Genomic DNA, 20,564 nt, shown 5'->3' with positions numbered 1-20,564 from the left:
TATGTGAACTTGCAAAAACTAAACCTATTTAATTCAGTATGTTGAGATTTTAACTATATTTATATTTAACGCCAAATCCAGAACTTTTTTGTGCTAAACAAGGTCCTTTTAGCTTTATATAATACCTGTAACTCTGTAACATAAGAATTTTTTTGTTTGGTCCATAAAAAAATAAAATAGTTCAAAAATTTTACATGGATATATATTAGCCGATAATGCTATGATGAAAAATTCAAAAAACAATAGCAATTGAGTAAGCTTATCTCACTATGACGAAAAAATAAACTACCTTTTGGGTTTTTTTTTATAAAAACAAGCTAATCATTATCATGTTTTTAAGATATTTTATTTTTTCTAGACACAATCAAACGTGAATAGCAATTGAATAAGCTCATCTCAATATGACGAAAAGATAAAACTACCTTTTGGATTTTTTTATTAAAAAAAAGCTAATAATTATCATGTTTTTAAGATATTTTATTTTTTCTAGACACAATCAAACGTGCTTTAAATCGTCATATCTACTTTTCTCAGACATTTTTCACCTAAGGTGCCGACTCCCCACTTTGGCCAATCCTTAAATTTCTTTTTTCTACTTTCTCCGCTGTTAGCCACAGGCAACAGCATCTCCAAAAGACAAAAACACGTTAAAAAAGAAGACTGTTTTAGAATTGCCCCAGCCAAACTAGTACTGCGACAATCACACTGTTACAGCACCAACATATACTCGCTACAAGCACAACCACAAACTTGTATCGGGCATTGATCAAACAAATTACGCTATATTAACAGCTACGGGCTTCCCCCTACCCATTGAAAATCCTCTTGTACCATCCGGCATTCGGGGTCCAGGGGGTTGCTTGGCAACGACTTGATCAGTGAAAATTGTATTATTTGAAGAGGGTGTTCCCACACGATTATTTTGATGACAATGTACTCGGCCACGTCCCTTACCCCGGCCCCGGCTACGACCTTTTCTTTGCCCACTCTCTTTGTCATGACCATGCTCTTCTCCCTGCTAATTTAAAGGAATTATGGCCTAAAGCATAGAATATGCAAATGCCAGTGCTACTTTGTCCTCAAACTACGAGTTAAAAATTTTCGCATGACAATCGAAGAGGACACGGACATATGCAGTTAAAAACCATTGTTCTCAGCATATCAAAGGCATATTACCAAAATGACCCAAATCAAATTTTTCTTTTTAAGGGCTCAAACATGTTTGGAAGGGTTCTTAAACTCGTGCGGGAATGATTTCCAAGCACACACGCACTCACAAAGACATATGCTAGAAACTGTATAATTTGGTTATGGAGTTAACAAGGGATAACAAAGAGCCTAAGTGCCGTGCAAAAAAAAAAACAAAGAGCCTAAGATGCTAAAACTTGCATACTCTTTTGGACAAAACTCAGGTACAACACCATAAATACTTTAGATGTTTTCCAATCAAATTGGAGTTTTATCTTAATGCATGCTGACATTTAATGCCAACCTTTACTGCATGCATTACAAATAAAATTCTATTTTAATTGAAGAATAGTACGAAAAGCATCAGTGATACTGTACCCAAGTTTTGACATACTCTTAAAAAGACCATGTTATAGAAGAAGGATAAAAGACCGGGTTTTGTTAAGCCTGATATTGTTGGAATTCAAGAATTCCAATTAACTTGAAATGGATACATGATTCTTCTAATTATTTGCTGTTATGCAACAAAACTTTATATATCATGAACAATCTGTCAATGGAAATAAGCAAAAGCACTTACCACATATTCATGCAGCTGAGTATCAGGAAAGGAAGCATCTTCTAATTGTTTCTCACTTGCCTGTGGCTCAGGCACATAAGGAGAATCCTCTTCACAGCCAACTTCAACATCAAGTCCCTTCTTTCCCCGTCCTTGAGCAGGTTTAGACTGAAGATAAAATATTGATAACATAATACATCTAAATCACTACCTATCTAACCTTTATGTTCTTCAAAAAAAAAAAACACAAGTCTAACAGCTTCCAGAATGCCCCTCAACATATATGACTTATGAGACCACCCAGCCAGATTAGAGAGTGTTTTTTTTCTTGTTTCATTCAAGTTTTGAAAAAACAGAATATGTATTTGTCGACAAAGCCAAACCAGCAATAATTGAAAATGCCCAAAAAATACCCTTGAAATCTTCATTTGATTGGACAAACAAAACATTATTCGGGACACTTGCATACATGTAATGGAGGAAAGAAAGTTTTAATGTATACCATGCGTCTAAGCATCAGGCGAACCCGGAGGCCACTCCGCCAGTTTCCCTCTTCATTCAGCTCAGCAACCTGTCAATGGTTCTCAATCTCATCACTACACAGCCGCATATGTCATCTAGTTAAAAAGCAACCTTAAATAATACCATGCCAACTCAGCAAAGTATTGGTACTTACAGCTCTCTCAGCCAGCTCAACAGATTCATATTCAACAAATGCATGCAACTGGAACAAAAAGTTGTATTAGATTCATTAAAATACCTCCTCTTCATTAATACTCTACAAGAAAAGAGAAAGAATCCTATCACTAGCAAAAGTTCATGGCCAACATTAAATTTGCCTACAACCCAAAATGGTAGCACGCAACACAGGTGGGCATGATTATAACTTGTATCATAACTCACAAGAGTACCAGTTGAAATAAGTTATAAAACATTGAAATTTTGAAGAACGTTTTATGAATAAAAACAAGTATCTACATTGCAAAGGTCAAAATAGCAAAACAGGCCTGAATTTAATTATTGATGTGCAGCCAAGCTCATGTGACCAAAACTGAACACACAAGTAACATCCCCCAGATGAATATTGAGTCACAGTACATAACCACCTATCTTATATGGGGAGCAATTAAATTTCCTCTAGAAACAAAAACTAATAAGCATATTTAGATAGATTTCTTCTGCGAAAGGCCTCAAACAATTTAATAAAAACTTGGAAACCATCCTATGGAGTAAAACTAAAAGGTCAATTTCATCAGTAGAACTGAAATTCAAGTGCATGTTGGATAAAGTATAACCCACGTGTTAAAAAAACTTAAGTAAAACAAAAACAGAGGATAATAACTCTGATGGAACCTATAGTACATGAATTCAAGAATGCATGAATGAATACCTTGTTAGATAAAGGCATCCCATCAACTTTTCCCAATCTTGAAGCAGAAGAAGCCCCACTATTGGAAGTTTGAGGTGGACAGGTACGGATGGTCTTCACACTGCCACATGCCCACATAAAATGTATGATAACTAGAATTCAAAGCTTTACCGCATGTGACTAACTTAAAAAGATTTGAGAAAAAAAAATCCATAACAAGCGTCATCCAATGGAAGCCACAATAGTACCTCCCAACTGCTGAGAAAACCTTCATAAGATTCTGATGGCAATGATCCTCAGGTAGGTTTTCAGCTACAACAATGCGAGACTACCCCAGAAAAATAAAAATTGCTAGATGTGAGACAAAGAAAGAGAAGAAATAAGACCAAACATCATTAACAACAACAACATATTTGAATAAAATATTTTGAAAAGAATACATGATATGCATGGGTCATGATAGAACCCATCAAATGGTATTGCTTGTTTTAAGGAAAAGCAAATGCAACATTAGTAAACTGTCTTGCACAACTTAAAGTCGGTCACACATTTTAGTAAAAATTACTTGTATCTCTTCTATATCAGACTCAGTCAGGGGATACTGGCGTTTGATTTTCTTTCCATCTTCACTAACCACCTGAAGAATTCAGCAATGATGTATATTTCAAAGCAAAAAGAGTAAAATTATTGAAAGATATCCAGAAAAAGAACAGAATAGAAGTTGAAGAGAAACATTAGTTCATGAAGCAAGAAAGTCAACAAACTTACAAGCTTTGACGAGTTCCTTAAAACAGTTGCAAGTTGGGAATGACTCGCTATGAGGGCCTTAATCTTCTTGAAAGATGCAACAACAGATATAGGCACTAAATAATTTTAGAAAAGCATTAGAAATAATACAAAATAATAGATCATAACAACAATCAAAATATCACATTGTTCAATTTTCAATATGATAATGTTTGAACACCCATCGTCCTGTTCCTTAAAGAGGATGAAAGGAGTAACATCAAGCAGGAAGTGGAATGAACGGTTTGGGCCCATAGTAATTCAGTTACACAGTAAAAAAGAAGGAAACCAAAAAATATTATCTTACCAAAACCTTCTGGATCTTTGTTGACGAACCTCATCAAATGATCGGTAGTAGCTAAGTTTAAATCACTGAAATAATACTCCACCTACAAATTATTATATAAAAATCCCAACCAAAATCCTAATAAGTTGTGATGCATGACAGGCAAAAAAGGTAAAAGTGCAATTTAGAGAAATATATTATGATGAAAATAAATAGATTTATCATATATGTCACAAAAATACAAACTTTGCTTTATTATTTTTCATCCTCAAATTCCATTTTCCAACATTAAATAGCATTAACTTTTCAAATTCCTCCTGAAATTCATCTTAAATATGCATAATATTTTGCTACACCTGAAAAAACAGCAAACTTTCAGAGTTGTTCATTTTATAGATTATTATAATGCAACTAAGGGTGCATTCACAAATTTTACCTTTTACTTTACCATCCCCAGGATTTTGCTCCTATAAAATGAGGAAAGTACACAATGGAGGATAAAATGCACCAATAACGGTTGATTAAAAAATTAATGGTTGAGATTGTAACTAACTTTATACATGTACTTCATTTCTATTACAATCGCTACTGTTGATTTTTTTAATCAACAGATAAAGTGAATTCTATCCTCTAAAGACTAAAGGGCACTCTTTCACTTTATACTAGGAGCCGGATATTACAAACAGGGGAAGCCACACTGTGGAGGGTGGAACAAGACATGAACGCTGAAAGTCAAAAGTCAAAACTATGAAATAAAAGCAGTAAATTATGGACACTGTATTAGAAGAGAATTTTGAAGGGAAATACCCCTCTCCTCCCTCTTGCTTTCCTGGAAACTTAAAGAAATGCCAATCCAAAGAAATAGTTCAGATACCAAATACTTAAATTGTTAGTAGTCCTAAAGATGTACATACAACATGTGAAAACTCTAAAATGTGCCGCACCATATTGAAGAAAAAGGGGTAGCTGTTTTTTTTTTTATTTTTTGTAGAGGGATACCACCTTTCTTTTTATTCAAAACGACCATGGTCCCCCACCCCTACCCTTTCCATTTCTCCTCCTCTATCCAGCTCCCTCCAATTTTCCTCCAATTCATACTAATTCTTAGCACCCACTGCTACTAACTACTAAGGGCTTAAGGTGAGGGGACACCAGACACGACACAGGCACAGCTATATACTAAATCAACATGACAACAATTTAAATTGAGAATTAAGATTTATATATCTTAACAAGTTGTTAAGCTTTATAATTTTTATATGATAATAAGCCTCACAAAAAAGGTACTAAGAGTCATCATATTTCACAATTTGCAAGAACTTTATCTCTTTACAAAAAAAAATCTAAGAAAACAACTTGCTAAGTTCTTTAATAAAGAGTCTCACAAAAAAAATACCATGAGAAACCATCATTGAAAATAAAAATCCAAAAAAACAACTTGTTAATATTAATTTAATCTTTAGGATTATTTTTTAAAAAAAAGAGAGTTCGACGTGGATCTGAGCCATGTCAAAACCAAAAACATGTCCGTTGTGTGTCGGTATCGGAAACATGTTGGACACCCGACTCATCCTTCAGTCGGTGTGTTTGTGCTTCATAAGTTACTACTTCTTGATTCTTTATTCCTTTGCACCAAATCCTCCAATAAAAGCTTTGCAATTCCAAAAATGGTGGATAGGGGTAATTTTGGAGCTTCATGTGCAATAATGGGGATTCAAATTTATAGGTATTGTTAAATGATGATAGAAAGGTTAGATGCTATATTTTCTCATGGGTTCCTTGAAAACATGAAACCTTAGCAACTTGGGGATTTTCTTACTTCTTCATTTTGCCTTGGTGATTGCTCCTACTAAGGTCCTTGGAAGTTATCAGATTGGATTTCCGTAGTGGTGAGTGAATGATTTACTTAGGACAATAGCAAAATTTTCTAAAAATATGATTTTTTTTTCTTCAACAAAATTTTATTTCCATGAAAAGAATAATTATAATTATTTGATGGTTATTACTTGACTTAGAGTTGTTTAAAAATCATGGTCATGATGGTTTACACTACAAATATGTGATTTTAAGAACTGTGTTGGTTATGTGAGTATATATTCAAGAATAACAATTTGAGTGTTTTGAAAAAAATTAAGAATGGAAATATTCTTGAAGTTGATGGATTGGATTCAATTGTTGTTTTCACTCAAAAAGTGTTCATGATTGTCTACCTTGGTCCACCAATGACATGGTGGGTTGAGCTCATCCCCCCTTCTAGCTTGAATTTATATACAGTTCTTCATGTGTAACTTAAAATGGATTATTTTTGTATTTTGTAAATAAGTTATGATTTTAGAATATTTTACAATTATGAGCAAGTCTTGGAAAGGAAAAACTCTTTATTTGATTATCTGATTCGCTATATATTTGATTTCTTGTAAACTTATTCTTGAATTGTGAGTTTTCTACACAATTATAGCATTATTCTGTGCCCCGCCATCATAACACAAGCAATAAATTATCACAGCATTACCGGAGCTACAATCCTGTCAACACTGACCCAGGGAAAAAAAAAAAGGACAAAGTGTAATCCACTACTTGAAGCCTGCACTACACAGATAACTGTGGCCCAATAAACCTGGGGTACTAGTGCAACTGCAGATCAACTTAATCAATTCTGAGTTAGTCATCTTTCAGTGACATCACCGAGGGTGAGTTTAGGACAGAAGGTTGTGTGGATGAAAAGGGAAGGGAGGGTAAATTACGGTGAAACCTTCCAATTTTAGTTATTTTATAATCAATATATAACTCTCTTAGTTCAAAATAAAAACCTTCCTCTCTCATCCCTTTTCCCTCTAAAACCCTCATTATTGATATGAAATGATATAGTTCTCCCAATCAGGAAAGAAAAACTACGCCCTCCCCCTCCAAACATTACCTAATTTGATCAGTGGAGCAAGTGGAATGGAATTGGGAATAGAACAAAGTCTATAATCCGAAACTCATGTATATATGGTAGGCTAACTAAAATATATGACTGATATTGATTACAAATTGTCAATCAGCAATCAGAAGCAAGAACACTTTCGTTCACCAAGATAATCCGTAGAAGTTAGTAAAGAAAAACTGAGACTATGAATCAACCATTGAGTCTGGAATCACAAGATAAGCAGTGAAATTGGCATATTCAGTAGGCAACTGAAGTTTACCTGATTCAAAATTTTCTGACTGGCTTCGTCAGACATCTTGCTTTTGGAAGAAAGAGCATGATCTGGGTCAACTTGAGAATGCTGCACGGCAGAATCGGAGCTAACATAATACTGATGAGGGTGATGATGAGAGCGGTAGTGAGCCGGAACATGATGCTGATGAGCAAGATGATGGTGGTGATTCTGGACCGGGACGACATGGCCTTGAATCGGTACATGGAACTGTGAAGTTGGGGGTGGTGAGTAAACGTGTAGTATACCTGAAGCTGGAGGAGGAGGTGGAGGTGGTACAACGAGCCTAGGTTGCTGAAAATCGGCCCGTGGGGAGGCGCGAGTGGGCACAAATTCTGGTGCCTGTGCGTTGAGCCGGCTAAAAGAAACGTTCCTTGAAAGAGATGGATCTGGCTGCGATTGTGCAGTAGACGAAGGGGGCGAGATATCGGGGGTTTCTGAGAGTGACTCCTGAGCCATTTTCAAAGCTTTTCTTTTTCGTTTTCTTCGACGATCTAGCTGCCGATGTTGTTTAGCTCACTATTACAGTCACACTCTTTTGAAAGGATAGGAAGTAGCGGGTTCGGAGATTTTCCGATTCTCACTGCAGACTGCAGCTAAGAGAAATATCAGAGGTTAATCGATATTTTTTAACCCCTAAATCGGTGTCTTTGACGACGGAGAACAATTCTCAAATTTTACGGATTTCCTAACAGTGGATTATTTATAGGCAGATAGATTGATGACTTTTGATTGACAACGGTGAACGCGGTCCCCAAAAGCACTCGGGCCCATCAGCCCCGGCCTGGACACCGCGATTTAGGGTGTTGCTAGCTGCAGCAGCCATATTGCTTATGCACCCAACAATAAATATGTATTCCGAAAATACCCCTTTCCTGGTTTCTTCTTCCTTTTACCTTTTTGTTTAACGTTTTTAACACATTCATTCATTCATTGTCTTGGGTTCTTCTCATTTTTTCATTTTCATGAGATATGAGAGGTGCATTGTGGTTGCTTCTATCGAGACGATAGTGTTATAAAGGCACGTCATCAAGTAGTGATTATGGTGGTGGTTATTGTGGTTGTTACCGAAGGTACACCATATTTTTTTTATTTGTTTTTTGCATATAAGTCTTACATATTGAAGAATGTAATATTTATGGATTAATCAATTTGTAAGTATTATATGCCAATTTGTATGAATTATATGGATTATTCAAGAGACTAGACACAAAATTTATTATTTTATTAGAGAGTAAAAAAAATATCAAGGATAAAAAAATTGTTGCTTTATTAGGAAGCAAAAATATAAATAAAATTATTAGAAAACTAATATGAAATTTGAGTATTTATTAGAAATTATTGACATATTTTAGCCTTTTTAATTTAAGAAATAATTTAAATTGTTTTTAAAATTATTAATTATTTTTTATAAATTATTGGACAAAATAAGTATTTATTTAACAACATGGTATTCTTAATTTTTAATTATTAATAATAGATTGTGAGTGTTTTCTATTTTATTTTTTAAGAGTTTTTGTAAAGTACAAGATAACTTTTTTCTATAACATGATTAGTATTATTTAATATTAAAGTGATATTTTTTAATTTCAATATGAGTATTATCTGAATAGTTAAAATTGAAATATTAATGCATTTTTATTTTTTATTGAAGTACTCTTATAAATGACTTATATAAGATATATAAAATATATGATAAGTGTAAATTTCTGTAAAATAAATTATAAATGTACATTTATGTAAAATATTTGCACGATTTTTAATTGTTTTTATAATTTATTTTTATGTTATTAATGATAATTTATAGTATAAATAAGTATAATTTATTTTGATAATACATAATATCATAATTTTATAATAACTAACTATATTAATTATGAACTGTGAAAATAGAGATAGTTTATATAAATTATTTTTATCATTTAGTCAAACAATCACACAACTATCATATGTTAAAATATAATAGTTCGTGTTATAATATAATATTAAAATAAGATACGCATTGAAATAAAATATATAATATGTGGTATGACAAACATGTTTATTATAATGTTGTAATATGTTATAATATATTTTAAACTGATATATCAAAAGGAGTGTGTTCACATTAAATCATGCACTATGTTCAGTTATTTAATTTAGACCTATTAACATTTTTAATTGATAATAATTACACAGCTACCATATAATATATATAATTTGTGTAAAAATGTTACATATAATAACTAATATTATTATTTATTTATTTATTATTCATTTCTCTATGAAATAAAGAAAATGGTTGAGGACAGAAAATTTTAAAATTGGAATTGAAAAGAAAACAATAGAAAAGAAAATTTTAATTTTTTATTCTTATCGGTCAATATTTGTATATCTTTTATTCTCTATTTCTTTTCAATCAAACAATAAAAAATACATTGTTATGTGTATTTTTTTTCTTTTTTTTTTCTTCCATTCAAACATACCATAAGTATGATGGAGACAGTTTATATTTATAAAAATTAATAATAAAGAATGAATTTGGGAATAAACATAGGAATGCTTTTTTGTTTACATTTCAAAAGAAAACGTTTTTTCTTTTTAGTTTAAAAATTCAACCCTTTCTCTCTACCCTTAAATTCCCTGCATGCTTTTAAACTTTAATATCAATTATATGGCTTAACAATATATAAAAAACTCTGAAAACAAAAATAATAATATGTAACTAAATATAAAAAATAAATTTTGTGTCTATATATATATATATATATATATATGTATATAATTCAAATATTTCAACCGTCTAACTTAATTTCTTATATATTTCAATATTATCATTTTCAACATCTTTTAGTTCTAACTTCAACTTAAATATATTTTATTTTAAAAAAAATCAATAATTAAAGTAATAATGTATCACAATATAAATTATTTAGGATGAATTATATTTTAGGTTCGAACTTGGTCTCTTTATTTTTTGTAGTATTTTTGTCTCTCTAACTTAAAATGTATTTTTTCCTTCTTCTAAATTTGAGATGCATCACTTCTAGTCTTTAAAGTTCTTTAGATAATATTTATATAGGATAAAAATGATTTAGATAGTGTTCAAAATAAAAAATACTTTTAAAAAATAAAGACACCAAAATAATAAGAAAAAATTAGAGGGGCCAAATTTGAATATTATTAATTTTATAACATAATCTATTCAATTATTATATAAATATAAAATATAATTTATATGTTAAATAATTATTTATTACAAATTTTATTTATATGTTGAGAAATATTGATTTGTTATAAATGATAAATTTAAATTGTATAGAATAAATAATTTACCTAACTCACACACTTAGCATTTATTCCAATAGACTCAATGCTTGAAGAGTTGTGAATTGTCTAGTTGATCTTTCTTGAAGAGACCCACTTACTCACTTAAGCATTTAAGTCAGTTAACTCTCTCCTATAGAGCTTTACTCGCACACTTAAGTATTTAAGTCAAAAGGTTTAATGCTTAGAAAGTTATAGACTAACCAATTGATTCTCACACTTAAGCATATAACCAAAAAGTTTAATGTTTGGAGGGTTATGAACCTTTCGATAAATCTCTCTCCAAAAAGCTTAACTTACACATAATCATGATAATAGATTTGAGCCACTCGTCAATAGAAGGTGAAATCGGTTAGATTCTAAATTGACTTAAATATTTCAAGAGACTTGTATTAATATATGTGGACTAAAATTGTTTGAGATGTGGTGACAATATCATAGAGGAATGAGTTCCACTCCACACAACTATATAACCCAAATCATGTATGGAGGTGACAAGACTATGCCTATACAATGGCATGATGTTGAAAAACCATAAAATTAGAGAGAAATTGTATGACTCGTCTAATGCTCATGGTTAAACAAAATTAAGAATAGTCACTCACAAAAACTTAAATCAAAACTTTTCGTTCTCTTATCACATACTAAAATATCAGCTAAATAAAAACACTTAAATATATTATTATGCATGTTTCCTTCTAAATAAACCTACCATTAGAATAGATATCTAGATAGATTTAGTTTATAGAGAGGGTATAGTTCCGAATATGTCCCTGGATTCGGAGACGTCGGGTTCCGCCAGAGATTGGTTCTTCCCGTCGCCATCCTTCTTGCGGTCCTCTTCTTCGCAATATGGCCGTCGATTCTATTCAAACTCAAAGCCGCACTCTCCTCCGAGCAGCTCCACTCGCATTCGTCATCGCCGCAGAGTTAAATTCCCCCGGACTCCTACTAACGACAAATCTCAGCTTTCCGACACTGAAAATGTTAAGTCATCAGCGACTGCGAGGAATAATCTTATCTGCCTTTCGCAATTTCGTTTCCAGTTTGCCCTCGTGGTAGGTACTAGGTTGCTCTTCTATCGTGCTCTCTCTCTCTCTCTCTCTCTCTCTCTCTCTCATCGTTTCTTGTTTTATGTCGGTGCAGACGTTGACTATTGTTTTTTTGTTGCTGCTGCTCCGAAACACGCATCTAGAAAGCCAAGTCACTAAGTTGCAGGCAAGACAACTCCTATAATAATAATACACGCTCTCTCTTTCATCTTTTATCCAAACTCTGTTTAGTTCTGCTCTTCAATATCTCCACCTTTATTGCAACCTTCATCCTCACACAACTGAACCAAACTAAACTTTTCTTTGTAGGGTGAGATTCTCGGCCTTAATCACAGATTACATGCGTGCCACAAGTTGGACACCTTGTACGTAACAAGTTCCATATCTCAGGACGTGGATCCTTGGTCACGTGAAAACTTTAAAAGAAATCTAGCTCTTTTTTTCTCGTTCACACTTCTTTTTATCCCTCTCCTCATTTTCAAGTACATAGGCTTTGTATCAAAATCAAGATTTTCCGACAATATATCAGAACAAGTTTCTCTAAACAAGCAAATAGCATATCGGGTTGATGTATTTTTATCGGTTTACCCATATGCTAAACCACTCGTATTGTTAGTGGCAACGCTCTTGCTAATTTTTCTTGGAGGATTGGCCCTTTTTGGGGTAACTACCGAGGATTTAGCACATTGCCTCTGGTTATCTTGGACCTACGTTGCTGATTCTGGCAATCATGCCAGCTCCCAAGGTATTGGTCCAAGGTTAGTTGCGGTTTCCATTAGCTTTGGTGGGATGCTTATATTTGCAATGATGCTTGGACTTGTGTCCGATGCAATATCTGAGAAATTTGACTCACTGAGGAAAGGAAAAAGCGAGGTGGTTGAGCAAAATCATACTTTAATTCTTGGTTGGAGTGATAAATTGGTAAGATTCTAGTGTTACCAACTCTTGGCTGTCTTCTAACCATTCTTATAATTTTTTTGATGAGCTAATGAATAATTCATTGTAAACAATTCAAATATGTCAATATATTGCTATTTATATGCCCAAGTGATCTACCTGACTGATTGCCTTTTTAAAATACTCATGTATGTATCTTGACCCCAAATGCAGGGTTCATTACTAAATCAGCTTGCCATAGCCAATGAGAGTCTGGGTGGAGGAACTGTTGCAGTGATGGCTGAGCGAGACAAGGAAGAAATGGAGCTTGACATTGCAAAAATGGAGTTTGATTTCAAAGGAACATCTGTCATATGCAGAAGTGGCAGCCCTCTGATTCTGGCTGATCTGAAAAAGGTGTACAGTCTACTTTAACCTTTTGGAATTGTGATTTGCTGTATGTCTGGTATAATAACGAACTCTAATGTTAACCTATATTTTTAAGGATTTCAATAGCATTAACTGTGCATATTGATCTGTATTTCTCCCATGTCTTTTGAGGTCAGTTTGGTTAGTTGGCTTTTATGGACTAGAACAACTGAACTGATTAAGCTGATCCCTTTATTTTCAAGTAATTAGTTCAATTACAATTGCCGGAACTGAATCAAATTAGACTTGCTATCAGTCAGTTTAGCCAAAACTGTTTCTGCTGCTGTAAAAACTCACGGATTGCAATCTTGGAAGATGTTAGCTATTAGCAGTGTGTCCTATTAGGAAAGTACTGTATATGTTAGAAGAAATAAGAATGACCCAAAGGGCTAAGTGGGCCAACCTCAGTTAGGCCTTGTTAGTTAAAGTTGTTAGAGAAGTTGTTACAGTTAGTTAGTTAGCTCCCTAACTATAGTAGTGGAGGTAGAAGTCAGGAGGACGCCGGAGGGAGTGCCCTAAGGCTCAGTGGCTCCGCTTTGCTCCCCCTAGCTTGCCCTAACCATGAACTTGAGGTGTAGCATGGAGCTCACCTCTATTTATATGGAGTGTCTCCCAACAACACTTTACACATGTCCTTATAACATTGGCCCTTGAGGGGCACGCATCTATGTATGTATGGTCATGTCGGCTCCGTACGTGGTACAAGTGTGTTGATATGCATCTCTGACATCAGACATGTCAAAGACACGATGTACCACCTGGTTTGTTGCCAAGCTTGGTCATGACTCGGTCAACCATTAGAAACCAGTCGGTATTTGGAGATGAGTCGGACTTGGAGATGGGTCAGACATGTCTCTGGCATAAATGCTTAAGCGTGAGTCGGCCTCCAAGGGAGAGTTGGCTAGGACGATGTACAACCCTCCAAGGATGAAGCTGTGTGGCGTAAATGCTTATGGATGAGTTGGTTTTCTGAGGAGAGTCGGCCAAGATGATGTATAACCCTCCATGCATTAAGCCTTGTGGTGTAAATGCTTATGAGTGAGTCGGTTCTTTGGGAAGAGTCGGTCAGGATGGTGTACAAGCCTCCAAGCCCTTCTGGCGTAAATGCTTATGGGTGAGTCGGTTCTCTAGGGAGAGTTGGCTAGGATGGTGTACAACCCTCCAAGCAATAATCCTTGTGGTGTAAATTCTCATGGGTAAGTTGGTTTTCTGGGGAGAGTTGGCCAAGACAGTGTACAAATATAAATAGAGGAAGCAAATATAAGTAAATTCTAAGTTTTGGATGGACCAGAGTAGGAGGAGCATATTTAATAAAATTCCCTCCCTTTCTTTCCATTAATCTCTGCATTTTGAACCACTATCTATCAGAAGAATACCGACTGAGAGTTTAATTACTATGCTGCACAACCTGTTCACAAATTCTTCTCACGCAAAATGCCATTTTGGAAACTGGATATTGCTTTGTCCAAGTTTGATGCTTTATCCAATTACTGCTACAAGCATTTTTTTTAAATGTTGTGTTGTTTTTCTTCATTTGTCACAGTGTATTATGGCATAAATGTTCACTTCTGGTGGAAGATGTTGCCCAGTTTTGATTTGTATTTTTGTTTGGTAAAACCATGTGATATACAGGTTTCTGTTTCAAAAGCACGTGCAATAATAGTCCTTGCTGAAGATGGGAATGCTGATCAGGTCTGATTGAGTGATGATCTGATCCAAGTTTAATAAGGGTGGATAACCATTAACTTGCTTTTTGTTGGTACAGAGTGATGCCCGTGCTTTGAGAACAGTCTTAAGTCTGACTGGAGTAAAAGAAGGATTACGAGGGCACATAGTGGTTGAATTGAGTGATTTAGACAATGAGGTCCTTGTTAAACTTGTGGGTGGTGATCTTGTTGAAACTGTTGTAGCTCATGATGTCATTGGTCGCTTGATGATTCAATGTGCTCGACAGCCTGGACTTGCACAGGTCTAAATCTACTACCATTTCATGGTGTTTTTATGTTGCATAATTCATAATGTTAATCCGGTGAAAAAATCCTCAATTATTGTTTTCAAGTTAATTAATTCCTAACAAGAATAAATACATGATTGACAGTTTGCATGTATAGTGTATTACTTATATGTTTTTGGGGGGCTTCTTCCCTATCCTTCCTTTTTTGTGAAATAGGATTGCCTTTATGGCCTCCTTTTGGTGTTCTGTCCATGCTCTCCTAGTTTCTTAAAGATTTGAAGAGTGATTGGGGAGCTTTATTGGGTTGGCCTTGTACCACTTGATTTTCCTTTTGCACTGCAGTTTAGGATGAGATATTGATCTCTGCATCTTCTCTCTAATATAGTTTATCCTTTTATTAATATTTTTTAAAAAAATTGATGAGCTTTCTTTGGCAGATTTGGGAAGATATACTTGGATTTGAAAATTGTGAATTCTACATCAAAAGATGGCCACAGTTGGAAGGCATGCAATTTGAGGATGTACTAATCAGCTTTCCTGCTGCAATTCCTTGTGGAATCAAAGTTGCATCATATGGCGGTAAAATTATTTTGAATCCAGATGACTCCTATGTTCTGCAAGAAGGTGACGAGATTCTGGTTATTGCAGAGGATGATGATACCTATGCCCCAGCATCCTTGCCTACGGTGCTTTGTCTCACATAAATTGTTGTTTTTCTGTTCTCTTTTTCTCTATTAACATTTGTTCCATGGTTTGTTCATGGCAAATACATGGTCAAATGGTAATAAAAAATCAAGTTTATTTGAGCTAATTTGGTATGCAATAAGTGCTAATAAATTTTGTGGAAAATCACAATCTGAAGAGAGAATAGAATGATTTTCGTTGATAATTTCAAAATGATATTACACAGGTATTTATATCATGGTACAAGGTTACATAGAAGGAAACAAATCACCTGGAATAATCAGAAAAAATCTTCTAACAATTAGAAATAACTTCCTAGACAGACTCCTAAACAGAATCCTTTAATTCTATTTATAGGAATTTCAAACCTGATAGGCTGGTACCCTAGAATAATTTACATTTTTACATTTAATTTAAAATATCTACATTTACAGGTTGACACCCCCCTCAAGCTAAAGAAGACATGTCTTTCATTCCTAGCTTGGTAATTAGATCATGGAAATTACTGAATGTTTGATATCCTTGGCTTTGTTTGTTCCTAAACTCCTTCATAACCTTTGCAAACCTCCCAAACCAAACTCCAGGGGACTGGTTTAATTCATGAAGAGCTTTCCGAAGCCTGCACCCTTTGTTATTTATTTTATGTATCCTTCAAAACCTGATGGAATACTTGTAGATTTTTTCAGTTAGGGCACCATGGAGATATGCATTCTTAAAAGTTTATCTCCCTTCAAATATCATCACTTGATCCTTGGATTTGTATATTGTCTGTTTTTCTGTATATTCCTTTTGAACTGAACATCAAGAATCAAAACCCTATGTTGTGTAGTTAGACTCTCTCCTGGGATCACCTTGCAACCCTTACAAACCCTTTTGTCAGCACTTCTCATACAAAAAAAAATCCATCTGCGACCTTGAGTTTCCACTTTTATATGCTATAAGATGTTCTTCCCTTTTCTAGAAACAAGTGTTCATAATCCTAACATCATAAGCCATAGAGAAGTCAATAATAGTCTATCCTTCCTCATTTAGATCTCCAAAACCAAAACCACCATGTGCACCTGTAAAATGCCTTTTCTGACTATGAACATGTCCATTTAGATCCCCACCTAAGAAAATCTTCTGTTGCAGAATGCCTTGAACCAACCCCTCTAAGTCTTGCCAAAGTTTTTCCTTCTCAAGTGCCTTTGATCCTACTTGTGGTGCATAAGCACTAATGATATTGATAGTCTCTTGTGCCATCAATAATTTTAAGGCTAAGATTCTGTCTCGAATTCTTTTTACATCCACCACACTTTCTTTCCAAACCTTCTCCACCATAATACCTACTCCATTCTTTCCTCTAACTTTTCCTGTGTACCAAAGCTTAAAACCTGCAATATCCATCTCCTTGGCTTTTACTCCTACCCATTTAGTCTCTTGTAGGCACATAATGTTAATCCTTCTCTGAATCATGGTGTCCACCTCCTCGATAGACTTAGGTGTCAAAGTAGCAAATCTTATCGAACACTTCTGAACTAGCTTCCTTACCCACATTCGTCTAGAAAAATGTAAGGACCCTTGCTCATTTAACACTACATCCGGGCGCCAATGTAGCGACCCTTGCTCATTTGACACTATATCCAGACGATATCATAGTTTTAAAAACCGAACTGGATATCGAACCAATCAGGGCATTGGGTTAATGGTTGAACCAACGGGTCACTAACTGAACCACATGACCTTGTCTTTATTAAAAAAAATTGAAAATTTCATACACCACCTTAAAAAAAGTTTAAAAGAAAGCGGACCGCTTGTTACTTTCGTATAACGACCTAGCATTAGCAGAAACCTGTTGTGAATAATCCATGTTTGGTATAACGACGAGTTTTATGTTGGCTGCCGAGGGCTTAATACAACCCTCCTCCTTAACCGGGGCTTGGAAACAGCTATGAAGAAACATAGGCGGAGTTGATTTCAAACTTGATACACTAAAATATTTTACATTTAATTTATAGCTCGACAAATCTCTACTAAATTCTTTTCATTGGATAACAATGTCTGTAGTGGGCTTTAAGTGTGGCACAGCTGATAATTGAATTACAATAAATTTACTTATCAATGGCTAACAGTGATAATTTTTACACACTGAGATTAGTAAAGCCAAGGAAGTCAAGACCATTTTATGTTTTTGATGAATGAGAGAGATGGAATGATATGGTTCCTTGCCCCTTTTCCTTGTTGATTTCAGGTTTGGAGAGGAAGCTTACCCAAGGACTTTGTTTATCCAAAATCTCCAGAGAGAATACTTTTTTGTGGTTGGAGGCGTGATATGGAGGATATGATCATGGTAATAATATAAGAAATTTGTTGCTATGGTCCCTATTTTTCTTTACTTCAGTTACCATAGTGTATGAAATGGCAAAGACAAATTATAAAAAGTTTCCTATTATTTTTTTTAACATTGAATTTGACTGTGAGCCTGCTATTAATTCTGCAACTATCAGCATCTTTCTTGATTCTTTGGATTTGAAAGTTACTGGCTTGTCTTACATCTACACTCGGTTTCTAACACTTAAAATTTTTTTTTTTTAAAACCTTTGTTAGAGATGTTAAATAAATTACACATAATATGATATATTAAACAATTTTTTTTTGCAAGTTTCGGGATGTCATGCATCCCTCTGTCCCTGCAACTGTTTATTTGTGGTGGGCATTAATACTTTTTTGGGCCTGTCCAAATTCTCACTGTTGGTTTAGGTTTTGGATGCATCTTTAGCACATGGGTCAGAACTCTGGATGTTCAATGATGTTCCAGAAAAAGAAAGAGAAAAGAAGCTAACTGATGGTGGCCTTGACATAAATCGATTGGAAAATATATCTCTGGTTAATCGTGAGGGGAATGCTGTTATACGTCGCCACTTGGAAAGCCTTCCATTGGAATCATTTGATTCAGTAAGTGACATTTATTAATTTGTCCTCTGTAAGTGTTTTTGCTACATTATCTCCAATTCTTGATTCAAGATGCAGGGATCAAACCACCTATGGGCTCTGCAATATTGATGCTTGTTAGGAAATTACTGGATTTTTCTCTCTACAGCCGTACAATTATATAGAGTAGTTGGAAGCGAGTTGGGGTTAAACTGTACAATATGGCGAATCATTTGAAATTGTGCCTATAACAATAATAGTGTATCCAATTTAATTATGGTGGAAATTCTGGCCTTTGCAGATATTGATTTTGGCTGATGAATCAGTAGAGGATTCAGCAATTCAAGCTGACTCTAGATCTCTTGCCACTCTACTTTTAATTCGTGACATACAAGTGAGTTTCTAGTCTAACAGAATTTAAGCTCCGATTTGATATATCTTGATAAAAGTCTATCTATATACCATCCCATTCATTCTTCTGCTACTAAACAAACATTATCATCCTGTACATCATGTAATGCACAACTGTTTTGGTTAAGAAATAACATGTAAGCATCTGATATCGTTAGAAAATTATATGATGAGGATATTTTGACAGTTTGACTGAAATGTGGTATCATTTGGTTTCTGTCATTTTCATAACTGTTTGTATGCTAATGCTGGCTGCAACATTAGATAATGAACTCTCATGGTGCTGCATCCAATTCACAATTTCACATTGCACTATTTTATAAATTTTTGTTCACTAACAATTGGATGATCTTGTATGACTTCCACCCATTACCAATGAATATTACGAGCAATTATTGGATGAACTTCAAAATTATTTTTTTGTTTATTGTAAGCCTTATTTAATTGATCCCAGTTCCCACTGAAGCTTCTTGAGTTATATAATTGATTTCTTTTGTGGGATATTGCAATAATCTTGTCTTTACTTTCTGAAGCTTTCATGTTTTACTGCAGGCTAGGCGTCTTCCTTATGTATCTATGGCCAGTCAAGCTCACGGAGGAAGCTTCTCTAAAGGCTCATGGATTGGGGAAATGAAGCAGGCTTCGGATAAAACTGTTATAATTAGTGAAATTTTGGATCCTAGGACAAAAAATCTTATATCTATGTCAAAGATTAGTGATTATGTTTTATCAAATGAACTTGTCAGCATGGCTTTGGCCATGGTTGCAGAAGATCGGCAGATAAATGATGTATTGGAGGAGCTCTTTGCGGAGGAGGTACACTCTCTTTGATAAAATTAAGGGACTAACTAAATTACATGTTTTGCATACATTACTTATATTTTACTGAAAAGCCTGCCATGTTTGCTTTTTGCTACGTTATGTAGTTCCTATATTATAGCAAACTGATAAATTCAGATCCATTGCAGTTAAATTGAATATCCTGTGGGTGGGAGAAATAAAAAATGAACTTTAACTAAAATATTTATTTTCATTTCATGCTTCATAATTTAATGAATTTTCTTTTGTGGAATTTTATTAGGGAAATGAGATGCATATAAGGAAAGCAGATCTATACCTTTGTGAAGGTGAGGAATTGAATTTTTATGAAATAATGTTACGAGCTCGGCAGAGAAGAGAGATTGTGATAGGCTACCGTTTAGCGAATGCTGAAAGGGCAGTCATTAACCCCCCAGTGAAAACTGACAGACGGAAGTGGTCATTGAAGGATGTTTTTGTGGTGATTACTGAAAAGGAATGAGGCATTTGTGGGCAAGGAAAAGGATATCCATGCAGGTGGTTTTGGAGTTATGAAGTCTAATCTAATCCTTAAAATTGTAAGCATTGGTTAGTCTAGTCCCGACCTTAAAAATCTCCACTTTAATTTCTGACTTTGTAAAACATCGTTCACAATGGTCCTTTTCGATGTAAAATTATAGAGTTAAATGAAGTGGAAAAAAAATTACATTTTGGGAAATCAGAGACAAAATGAAGATTTTGACAAGTTAGACTAAA

The 20,564-nt window shown here is 34.4% G+C and overlaps 2 protein-coding genes across 4 annotated transcripts; one reads left to right on the top strand and one right to left on the bottom strand.

The window, feature by feature from the left end:
* Window positions 1-430: 430 nt before the first annotated feature.
* On the bottom strand, window positions 431-8,072 carry LOC114398255 (la-related protein 6B-like). Of its 2 annotated transcripts, none has more exons than XM_028360434.1 (10): window positions 7,377-8,072; window positions 4,210-4,291; window positions 3,885-3,979; window positions 3,682-3,753; window positions 3,365-3,444; window positions 3,138-3,237; window positions 2,424-2,471; window positions 2,250-2,318; window positions 1,769-1,915; window positions 431-1,018 (listed from the first exon to the last, which is right to left on the bottom strand). In XM_028360434.1, exons 1-10 carry the CDS (start codon window positions 7,845-7,847, stop codon window positions 776-778), a joined length of 1,407 nt encoding a protein of 468 aa, XP_028216235.1. In that variant the 5' UTR covers window positions 7,848-8,072; the 3' UTR covers window positions 431-775. The 2 variants fall into 2 exon arrangements, with proteins under 2 accessions (XP_028216235.1, XP_028216236.1); XM_028360435.1 differs by having other exon boundaries at window positions 431-1,015.
* A 3,176-nt stretch (window positions 8,073-11,248) lies between these two features.
* On the top strand, window positions 11,249-20,564 carry LOC114400205 (ion channel CASTOR). Of its 2 annotated transcripts, XM_028362542.1 has the most exons (13): window positions 11,249-11,752; window positions 11,841-11,912; window positions 12,056-12,667; window positions 12,857-13,039; window positions 14,684-14,743; window positions 14,817-15,020; window positions 15,443-15,584; window positions 15,654-15,691; window positions 17,920-18,018; window positions 18,429-18,623; window positions 18,901-18,993; window positions 19,563-19,826; window positions 20,092-20,450. In XM_028362542.1, the coding sequence occupies exons 1-13, from the start codon at window positions 11,462-11,464 to the stop codon at window positions 20,308-20,310; spliced, it is 2,472 nt and encodes an 823-aa protein (XP_028218343.1). In that variant the 5' UTR covers window positions 11,249-11,461; the 3' UTR covers window positions 20,311-20,450. The 2 variants fall into 2 exon arrangements, with proteins under 2 accessions (XP_028218343.1, XP_028218342.1); XM_028362541.1 differs by having other exon boundaries at window positions 11,462-11,752; window positions 15,443-15,691; window positions 20,092-20,564.

Source organism: Glycine soja, chromosome 19 (genome assembly GCF_004193775.1).
Source record: "Glycine soja cultivar W05 chromosome 19, ASM419377v2, whole genome shotgun sequence".
Taxonomy (NCBI): domain Eukaryota; kingdom Viridiplantae; phylum Streptophyta; class Magnoliopsida; order Fabales; family Fabaceae; genus Glycine; species Glycine soja.
Note: the sequence above shows the minus strand (reverse complement) of the source record. Positions and strands in the feature narration are given on the sequence as shown.